This window comes from Lissotriton helveticus, chromosome 8 (genome assembly GCF_964261635.1).
Source record: "Lissotriton helveticus chromosome 8, aLisHel1.1, whole genome shotgun sequence".
NCBI classification, from domain to species: Eukaryota; Metazoa; Chordata; class Amphibia; order Caudata; family Salamandridae; genus Lissotriton; species Lissotriton helveticus.
Window position 1 is genome coordinate 1,728,088,150 of NC_136069.1, and position 11,474 is coordinate 1,728,099,623.

General features: G+C 45.8%; 1 protein-coding gene across 1 annotated transcript; it reads left to right on the forward strand.

Annotated features, from left to right (window-relative positions):
- Positions 1-2,054: 2,054 nt before the first annotated feature.
- On the forward strand, positions 2,055-4,905 carry LOC144773664 (uncharacterized). The gene has a single exon (XM_078658812.1). The coding sequence runs from the start codon at positions 2,073-2,075 to the stop codon at positions 4,143-4,145; it is 2,073 nt and encodes a 690-aa protein (XP_078514938.1). The 5' UTR covers positions 2,055-2,072; the 3' UTR covers positions 4,146-4,905.
- The last annotated feature ends 6,569 nt before the right edge of the window (positions 4,906-11,474 follow it).

Sequence of the window (11,474 nt, forward strand, 5' to 3'; positions counted from 1 at the left end):
TTATGCCCTACAAAAATCCAACTAGCAAAAATGTCAGATTTTGCCTTCTTCTCTCGGAGGAAAAGTTTCTGTGGGGATCGGACTAACATTGTATCATGATCCTCATACGGGATTCCTTTGCTGAGAGGCATAGCTTTTCTCCTTTCCAGTGGTGCCTCTCATGGGATTCATACCACCCTGGGCCACAAAACCCCCCTAGATGCAAATGCAACCAATTCAAAATGGCCCTTGTTTCCCTTTCCTTGGTGGGCTGATTGGTGCGGACAAAGATCCAATTTCCCCACTTCCGCTGAGGGGAAAGCGATCAATTAGCAAATTGCCCACTTTGACCGGGAGCGTCCCCTTTTCCCCATAACTGAACAATCCCCGGTGGCTGGAGGTTGATTTCTTCTTGTGGATTGCAGGTCCTTAGAGGCACCATTGGAAAAGGAAGACTCCTGCAGCTGGGATGTGGGGGGCAGATTGCCTCCCTGGCACTAACAGCAACATTTAATAGTCTTAAGCGACCTCATTGCCAAGCATGGTGAAGATTTATTTATTTATTTATTTTAAGTTTTATATAGCGCTGGCTAGACCCGGAGGTATCAGAGCGCTTTACATGAGCATCAGATCATAGTTACAGGTCATATCATTACAAAGGTTACACAGTTCTTAGAGCATGGCAACATAGTTACTTGTAAGGTCAGGATAAACAATAAGCACAAATACGTAAGGGGAAAAGCAGGCATGGTGAGAGATTCCGGGGAGGGGGGGATGGGAGCACGGGAAGTAGACAAATAATGAGGGCGGGGAGGGGCGGGTGAGAGACACAGCATGGGAAGAGGAGGGGAAGGGTGATGGGGACACAAACCGGTAGACGAGTCAAGGCAACGTCCAAAGTCCAGTAAGCTGTGATCCCAGTGCACACAAGGGGAGAGATTCAAGGGAGAGAGGATAGGAGCTAGGGAAGAGACAATAAGGAGAGACGAAAAGAAGTCTGCCTAAAGACCGACTGGGTAGGTGACGACCAAGCAGGGAATCCACGGCCCATCTCCCCTATAGCTATACCAGGTAGCTCCATCGGGCATCAGACAAAATAGTTCAGTCTCAATACATTGAGAGAGGAGGGAAGGAGAGACATAAAGAGAGGGAGGATGCGGTAGGAGACGACAGGAGAGACGAAAGGAAGTGTAACAATGTTGTTCAACAATATACCAGAAAAGATCAACAAGTAAACATTATATCAAACAATCAGCAATAGAATTAGGGGAGGAGAGAAAGAAGAGAGAAAGTAGTGGGGGGTAGTGGAGGAGGGAAAGTGAGGATAAGGGAAGAGACAACCGTCGAGACGGTTGATGACAACATGTGACACGCCCTCGAGATGCTGACATTATCGAGTATGCTTGGGGGGACAGGGGAGCTAGCGCAGAGGTGCTTCTGCATCTGCGCAGGGTGGGATATAGATGGCCGAAGCTTCTGGTGCAAGCGCCTGGAAGTTTCCACACACCACCTTGAAGGACATGATGCTCACGTGCTCCGCAGGAAAGGGGCTAACCCCTGCATTGTCTTCATGGGGAAAGGAAAAGTGTGCAATACACTTTCAGACTGGTGCAGTGATCACAGCTCCGTGGGTGTGAATCTTCTCGTTACATGCGTTAATCTTCTGGGTTTTGCTTGGGCTCGATTGAGAGGTGTTGATAAATGTGCATTAAGTTCTACATGAACAAATTATTACGTAGAAGTGCTCATGTAGCCCACAACCTGATCAAAACAATGCTCCTTTTTGTTGTTGCATTTAAACCTTTATTCATTGAAATACAAGTGCAAAATAACTGTGGCACAGACACCACTAGCAATTCAAACTATTGTGAAACATCTAAGCTTTATGTCCCTTAAATATTGATCCCCAGCTGATCACACTGCTTAGATGACAAGAGGTCAATAAAAGGAAAATTAAACTCCACTTCCTGTACCCCGACTCACTACCACAGCACTCATTCCCCCTCCATCAAATGTGCCCCACTATCATAGCCAGAAATATTAATGTCTCAATTTCTTTCTGTCCAACAGAGAACGCACCAATCAAGAAATATATGAAGAGGAGAAATGGACGTTTTACTGAAAAAACAGAACAACGTAAGACATTATCAAGAAAAGCCAAAGAGAAGCACTTCCTCAGGTCATCGCAAAGAGAACCCAACAAGAAACCGAATCAATCACAGAAAAAGCAGACGGGCACCAAAAGGAACAGACAGAAGCAAGATGTTAGATATGATGCAGGTGTTAGCAAAGCTGCTAATGAGCCAGAAAGACCATTCTTGTGTACAGTTTGTGGAAAGGGCTTTGGCAAGTCATCCAGCTTGAATATACACAATCGGATACACACCGGTGTAAAGCCGTACCCGTGCACAGAATGTGGAAAAAGCTTCAGACATTCATCCTATCTCATGGCTCATCAGTTGATACACAGTGCTGATAAAGCCTACTCGTGTTCAACGTGTGGGAAGAGTTTTAGACAATTATCAGGTCTAAGGGTACATCAGAGAGTACACACAGGGGTTAAGCCGTACACCTGTGAGGACTGCGGAAAGAGTTTCAGCACATCATCGAGCCTTACAGCTCACCAACGAATACACACAGGTGAAAAGCCATTCCTTTGTACCGAATGTGGGAAGAGCTTTAGCCAGTCAGGCCACCTTGCTGTGCATCAGCGAATCCACACAGGACAGAAACCACATAAATGTAAGGATTGTGGAAAGGCCTTTCGTGGGTCATCCAGTCTCGCTGTGCACAAGCGAGTACATACAGGAGAAAAACCATACACATGTAATCTTTGTGGGAAAACCTTTAGCAGGCTGTCAGAGCTTCACATACACCACAGAATACACACACAAGAGAAACCATATGCATGCACAGAATGCGAGCAGGCTTTTAGCCAGGCATCACACTTAATCACACACAAGCGTACGCACTCAGGTGAGAAGCCATATGGCTGTAAAGAGTGTGGAAAAAGTTTTAGCCAGTCTTCAAATCTAGCTAAACACCAGCTAATACACAAAGGAGATAAACCATATGTATGCACCGTATGTGGAAAATCATTCCTGCATTCTTCATTCCTGGCCCAGCACCAGCGCACCCACACTGGGGAGAAACCATACACATGTAAAGAGTGTGGTAAAAGCTTCAGACGGTCAACTCACCTTTCTACTCACATTAGTATCCACACCGGAGAAAAGCCCTATAAATGCACTGAATGTGGGAAGTGTTTCAGACAATCCGCATATCTTGTCACACATCAGAGAATCCACACTGGAGAGAAACCGTACACATGCAGCAAATGTGGGAGAGGTTTCAGCATGTCATCGGACCTTCGAAAACACGAGCGAATACATACTACAGACAAACCTTATGCTTGTCCCGCATGTGGGAAGAGTTTCCGCCAAGCCCAGACCTTGAAAACGCATCAAAGAATTCACACAGAAGAGAAGCCTTTTACCTGTAGTGTGTGTGGGTTGAGTTTCAGATGGTCCTGTAGCCTGAGTGCGCACCAGAAAGTTCACCAAACTGAGAAACAAAACTCATGCAGTCAGTGCGGGAAAACCTTCAGGGCCATGTCAACATTAATGTTACACAAACGAATCCACTCAGGTGAGAAACCGTACACCTGTAGTGAATGTGGTAAACATTTCAGGCAGGCCTCTCACCTCTCTATGCATCGCAGGATTCACTCAGACGAGAAACCGTATCCATGTCACACATGCACAAAGACCTTCAGGTCATCCTCGGCACTTCTTCAACATGAAAGAACGCACACTGGAGAAAGACCGTATACAAATACACATATATGTGATGTGTGCGGGAACGGCTTCAGACTGTCTTCATTGTTGACCCTTCATAAGAGAATACATACAGGAAAGAAACCACATACCTGCAATGAATGTGGTAAAAGCTTCAGAATTAAATCGTACCTAAAAATTCATCAGGCAATACACACCGATGAGAAACAACATAAATGCAGTGAATGTGAAAAGGCATTCCATGTGAAATCCAATCTCCTTAGGCACACACGCATACATACGGGTGAGAAACCATATGCATGTAGTGAATGCAAAAAGAGTTTTAGCAGATTATCAACCTTATTTGAACACCAGAAAAAAACACACTGAAACACACATAGGGCCTGATTCACAAAGACTATCTTAAATATTTGTGTATTTTTTTTTTGTATGCACAAACTACAATTTAATAATAAGTTTACAACTACAGAGATGCTGCAGTGTGGGCGAAGAACTCCACACATAAAATGATTGGCCTTTCCGATCTTTATGTGAGGAGGTTTCCGCCCCAAATGGGAAGTCTCTGCATCCGTAAGCTTTTATTAAATTGAATTTCACGTATACGAAAAACCTTAAACGTACATAAAAGTATAGTGAATTGAGAGTCATCGTGACTTGCTACTGTTCACCACCATTCAAACATTGAGAGATACCCGTGTTGTGTTTTGATTTAAGCTCCTGCTTCTATGTCAATATTTAAGGAATCAAGACCACGTCAGAAGAGGCCTTTTTGGGTTTAAAGGTGAACCATTGCACCAGAGTTTAAGAGTGAAACCGGTGGGAAAGCACAATCTGAGGATGAGGTGGCTTCTTATGAAGGGCCTCATCCTTCTAGGGCTTAGGCGACTTCTTCCTGTACGTTTGGGAGTTTCCATCACCTGGACAGGTGTTATATTTTCAGTTTATCTGTTTACATTATTTGTATAAAGTAAATGTATCACTTTAAGGCATGAGACCTGTTATGTTTCTGTATTGGCTTATGATTCTAAACAGAGCTTTGCTAACATAGCATTCTGTACTGGAGAGCAGTTGTATCTTGCTGTTATCCTGACAGGATCTGTGCTGTTACCTCAATAAATCTTCTTAATACTATTTTTGGACTGGATTATTACAACAGGGCTCTGATATCAGTCCGAACCTGAAGTTCAGGGACAGGCAGCAAAATGCCGGGCACTGCAGTCTTGTCTTGTTTAATTGGTTTCATAGTTTCATACATGTGGCACCCAAGGGAGTCTGTGCACATCTGTATGTAGAATGCGGCCATTACAATTTTAGACTTAGAACGCATTTCCATTCTGTCAAGCCCAAGATCTGAAGTGTGCATGTTCATTACTGAAGCTGTGTTAATGTGCAGAAGCCCTCTCCATTTTTCCAGACCAAGCAGTATTGTAAGACGTCCAGAATCTTTAGCAAGTTGCCTCTTTAACAAAATATTTATATTATATTTCCCGTCGTTCTGCCTTTGCTCTGGCCCCCTGTTTTTCCATTTAGCATTAAGTTTTTCCCACAGCCACTTCCATGTCTCCTTGCTTGTGTTTTTTTTTGCCGTCCACTCTTTGTGTCCATTATCACGTAATACTTATCTTGGAAATCTTCCATTTTGCTCCTGCTAAGTTACAATGTTGTTCTTGTTTACTGATGTTCATGACAGGAATAAAGGGTTGTATTGGCTGTTCATAGCAAACATTCACATGTATCTCTGATATTTACCAATCAGCAGTTTGTTACCAAGCACTGCCAGCATTGTATGTCACGCCGTTTTTGAGCACCAGTTACCAGCATTGTTGGGCCTGGCCCTCTCTGCAGGGTCACCCCAAACCCTTTTGCCTCCACGTTTAGCAGAATTTGTTTTTGCGGGCCTTAGAACTCTGTGTACTATACCACTGCTAACCAGTTCTAAAATGTGTGTGCTCTCTCCTCAAAACATGGTTAAATTGGCTTATATCCAATTGACAAATGTAATGTACTTTGTAGAGTGGTATACTTAGGCTGTGGGGTTTTAGGTTTAAACCTATAATAACTGATAAAAAACCACTGAAAGAAAAATAGCCCTCACCAGTGAAAACATATAAACACTGAAAAAACACCTGCACAGCCACAAACTAAATGCCATTCAAAGAAAGGAAAAAGAGAGTGAAAGAGTCATTTATTTTCTTTCAGACGGGGTCAATACAATGTAACGTTGTTATTCAAGCTAACAGTAACAAAGCCTGGGCTAACATTGTTCTGCTTGAGTTTTGTTGTTTAGGGATGCTACTAAAATATTGTTTCTTCTTCCTTTTGCTTCTTTTCAGTTTAATGGACTTTGGTCTTAAGATGCAGGGTTTAGAAGCATGTTTTAGGTATCGTTTAATTATTTTATAAACTGTAGAGAATCAGGAAATTTCAAAATAATATTTGATATTTTTGCTGCGTTTGATTCTTTCACTGATAGGTAAAATGGCTAGTTTAATAAGAATCTTTCCTAATATGTGTCATCACATTTACCCACAGAGAACGGGTAAAACCTCAATACATCAGCCCACAGTTTCTAGTGGGTCAGTATTGACAGTAGGTGAATTGCCAACACCTCAGGCTTTAAACATTCAATGCAAGGTATATTGACAAATATATGTATAAAGAGTGCTATCACCAAGCATCTGGGATAGTGATGAAAACATGACCCCAGACTTTTGGAAAACATGGAACGCAGTGTCACTTGGAATGCTCTGCAAAAAATGTTCTTTCCAAGTTCAACAAAGATTGGAGTAATATTGTTTGTATTTGCAGTGATTCAGCTACATATATGAAAAAGTTGTGTGAGGACCTGTCAAAATTGATACCTGAGCTAAAGTGATTCCCTGTAGGAGATCCTTGCCACTTGTTAGATGGTATGCTGAAAGCATCTTTGCAATCTTCAGAGTTAATGAGGGATGCTATTGACTTTTTAGTCCATTCTGGTGCACTGATTCCTTATGCACAGGAACTAAAACGCAAATATTTATAATTTCTCGCTTTGTGTGACATCAAAGAAAGAGTCATCTCAACTGTGTCCCTTAGCTGATGGTTCCCACTCCAAGGGGCTATGTGGCAACCGTTTACAGAATGTTTGCTGAGTGATGGTGCCAAAGGCAAGAAATGTGAGGATCTTTGGTCGCATAAAGATAGTGATGTGAAAAAAGTGCACTCTACAGCATTATTGGATTTTTACAGGAAAACAGAACTTCTGTAGTGGACATAATAAAAAAACTAGAGTTTGAAAAAACCCTTGTCTGCCTAGTGTTCAGCAAAATTGGTGTAGATGTGAAACCTCTCCTTGAGAGTAAGCTGGGCGACACCTTCGACATGGATCACAGGGTGACAGTCGGTATTGTGATGCCTCGACATGGAGCACAGGGTGACAGTAGGTATTCACGATGCCTCGGGCACACTGGGCACTACATCCCCGGGCACCGAGAGGGTATCAGCAGACTGTATAGTGTAATCCTTGTCGCGGCTGTGGAAAAAGATAATTCTATCATACAAGACCTCTTGACACCTGTCCTACAGCCCGGAGAGAGAAAGGGACAGGATCTGGATGTACAAGTTGAAGACATATATGCAGCGAGTAGCTCAATGCCCCCCTTGAATACCCCCTGCCCAAACGGGTTTAAGCCTGAATTTTATACAAAGTATTCTAGCGCTCCTGGGTCAGCCGCTAGAAGCCATGTACAGCTGGTCACAGCGATGTATGTGTGTGTTTTGGGGGGCCACCCCAGTTGCAATTCCGAAACCTGAAAATATTTGGTGGAATATGCTTCACACAAACATATTTGTCTTATGAACACCAACACAAAAATACTGGTGAAGGTGCTAGCCACTAGGCTGATTGGGGTAATTCTTCAGCTGGTTCACCCGGACCAGAACGGCTTCATGCCATCACAGGGCATTAGGTGCCCTCATGTGGCCCTCGCCTATAACCGTCGGTCCCCCGACTGGCGACTCTGCTCGCATTGGACTTCGGAAAGGCGTTTGATTCGGTCACGTGGTCATTCAAGTTTCTGGCCTTACCTAAAATGGATTTCAGACCGAGATTCATTACATATAGGAGGCTCCTTTGCATCCGGGGTGACTCCGATATGGCAGAGGAGTGTCGCCCCGACTGCTGAAAGCCAACAGAGGCAAAGGACATAAACAAAATGACAATAAAACATTTTTATTATTATTTTATTTTCCATCATGCAGGCTGCCAGCTGAGGGAGGAGGGGTGGGGACTTCCATAGTGACCCTGCGGCACGCACGAGAGGGAGGGGTGGGCACGGCTAAGAGCACATGACGGTTTGGCCATCCCGTGGCCTTTCTCCAACCCGACCTGTGTTGAGCAGCTGTGTATGGAGGCATCACTGGCTCCCAGTATCTGTCTGAGCACCAAACCATAGTGCACAGACCAATCCCAGCGTGGCCCTTATGTGGGACTAGTTTTCCCAACATGAGACCAGCGCTGGGATTGGCAGCTTGGAGCCTGCGCAGTGTGCAGCAGCTCCTGGAAGGAGGCGACGATCGGGAGGAAGGCGGCGGCCTTCGGAGCAACAAAGTGCTATTTTATGTATTTATAATTCTGCCTTTTTTGTGTTCGCCCTTCCCCTGGCCCACCACTTCACAGTACGAGTGGCCCCCCTGGGATTTGGGGGACCATTGGATTGTCAAACTCATAATTAGGTCTTTAGTGTTGTATCTGTTTCAATACTGTAATGAAACTTCCATTGTTTATAAATTACAGGAGATTAATATTGATTTATGATTGAGGCGTTCCTTAGAGCACCTTTTTTATGTAGCACAATTTCTATAACGCTGATAAGTTCATGTCCTGTGTCTTTGCAGGTACGGCTCTGACACCATTTCATGTTATTCTAGGTGTGTTGCTTTTTTCTTCTTTAAAACTATGAAATGTGCGTTTTCTATGATTTGTGCCATTTTTCGTTCACTTCCACGAAAGCAGACTCCACAGCTGCTTGCTGGTTTGATTTAGGCTTAGAGATCTTTCTTTGCTTTCTTACCAAGCAGCTCCCTGTCCTACTGTCATCAGTCTTGATAGGTAGACGCTCTCTGCCTTTCTTACTGAGCAGTCTCTACCTTGGACTCTTCTCTGATTCATATCAGACTCTCCCCTGACATTACTGAACTCTATTTGGTTGGCTAATTCCGTAATGTTGTGCCCTATCGCACCTGGATTACTTTGAATGCATCATTGATGCTGATTTAAATCTTACTAGTGTTTGACTTATGTAATGATTCTTAATTTAAAAAACATTTTTTTTTTTTAATCTGAAGATTGTCGTGCAAAGGTTTTCTTTATTTGCACCAGGGTCTCTTCGGGACTCACACGCCCTGATCCTGCTACGCACCGGCCCCCTGAATTCATGAGTGCACAGCGATGAGGCTCCCTCGCCTGGACCCGGTCCCTTCAGCTCGTCTGTGACTACAGAGCTCAGATTGCCTCCTTGAAACCCCTTCTTTCAAAAGTCAAAGACGCTAAATGAGTCCTTCTCCTGAAGTGCCTTCGAGGTCTGCAACTCCACCTATAACAGGCGCGCAACACCCATTGGAATCAAAGGGCTTCAGCCCCCCCCACTCCCCCCGTCGTGTGTGGCAGCCCGGGCTCAGACCGCCCCTGGGCACACACACAGCCGCACCCGAGCACTTCACAGGTCTTTAAAAGACCATGTGCATGTTAAAGAGGCTTTGTTGATGTTTCACCCCTTTTAAGAACCCCTGCAGCTCCACTCTGCCTACTCGTTAAAGTTTCAGCCCCCCCCCCCCCCGGAATTTTTTCTTAGCCCCCCCCCCCCCGAAATGTGGCTTTAGTTGCGCCTCTGACCTATAATAACATTATATTCTACTCCTGGGCCGTATTACACAAACAGCGCATTTTCCTTGATTGCACTTTTTAAAAGGTAAACCCAGCGCAAACCAGTAAAATGTGCCGTATTCGGGTGAATGTGCTGCCCCTACGACAGCTGCTGCATTGAAGACGCTTCCTGTTTTCACAGAGTAGGCAGCAACCCGCCTGCACTTTTACAGGGGAGTAGAGATCCCCTTGCAGGCAGCGGGCGCAGCGAGTGACTGCACCGCCTGCCAGGGGGTGTCTGTGGGGATTTATAAGACCCCACTTACCCCCTTCCAGACGGCTTTCAATTGAAAGTAGGTAGGAATATTGACTTTGGTGTCTAACATTTTTTATTTTTAAACCCTTTTTAACTGTAAAGTAGGATTTTAAGGCACATTTCTGAAATGCCATTTGATGCCTGCATCCGGGGTCACATGACAATATGTAGTCAGCAGTTGATCTTTGTGTATTGCTCCCAGACAGTGAGGCAAAGGGGGAGTGGGTGTTGGCAGGATGGGCCATCCCTGACTTGATAGAGGGTCAGGGCTGTCACCTACTACACTTGCACATCACAAAGACTCGGCCTCAGAACACTCACAAAGGGTCTGACACTAGTCTTTTGTGCCCCAGACAAGCAGGAGGCATGGCATGAAGGCCGGATTTTCCAAACACCTCTGAGGCTGAAAACCTCCAGAACCTTCCTCTACTTCAAAGCTGGCACAAGTTTAAATATTGGACCCTCAGACACAACTGTTTATTGCACATCTGGGCCTGTGGATGCTACAGAAGAAGGACACCTGTGCTTCTCTGCTACAAGTAGGATTGCTGTTCTGCTGCCCTTCTGTCTGTAGCCCTGCTTGCTGAGAAGGAAGACGGGACCTGCGCCCTTCATCCGAGGCTGACGTGATTCCAAGGGTCAGCTTAACAGTAACTACATGTCTTCTCCCTCCAGAAGCGTGGAATGCTACCCCTGCCGCCAGATTATAATGCACTTAAGAGTATATGGTATGGCTATATCATAGAACAGCCATAAGGAAATGGTTCCGAAAGCTGCAGAGGGGCTCAGCTCATGCTAGAGCACCCTCTCACATAAAACCAAGCACCCTACCTCCAGGATTGTCAAGGTCTGTCATAGGAGTGACTTATAGGTGTATATGTGTCTTTATATATATATATATATATATAGGTAGATATAGGCAATCGCCCACCGCTCCGCACCAGCCCTCTGTGCTGATTCCTAGGATGGCTGCGCCCCCACGGGCGTCTGCGGCTGACAGGGCTCATTAACACGGAGCCGGGAGGAACCCCAATACTCTCTGCCTTGTCCCCCCGAGGGCCCACCACCAGCCCCCAAGGTGCGTGGCAATGTCAAAGGACTGTCGGGGGCCCACAGCTACCCCGCAGTCCGTGCGCACCGCAGCGGGCTCACGTGACCCGAAATGGGCGCCGATGCAAGTGTACAGCGCAGCCGATGACGTCAGAGGGCCGAGGAGGCCCCGGACCCAACACCAGCCCAGCAGCAATGAGGCAGCCGCTGGGCTCGGAACACAGCTTTGCCCCCCCCACTCCACCCGCGGCCCAATATGAACGCCGATAGTCAGGCTGCTGCCCAGGAGGGGGGCAGGGAGGGAGACGACCCTGTGCCGGGCATCCGCCTCTTGGTCCAAGCAGTCACTACCGCCCTACCACCTCTCTGCACGCTCAGTTGCCGCAGGCTCACCAGCACCGTCGCTGCTCCTTGCCGGGGCCCGGCAGTTCACTGGAGCTTTACATTGGTGGGCAGCCCAGGCAGCAAGATCCTGGTGCGAACAGGC

What these genes read in the sequence shown, in the direction of transcription:
- LOC144773664 (XM_078658812.1), top strand. Translation starts at nt 2,073, where the DNA reads ATGAAGAGGAGAAATGGACGTTTTACTGAAAAAACAGAACAACGTAAG.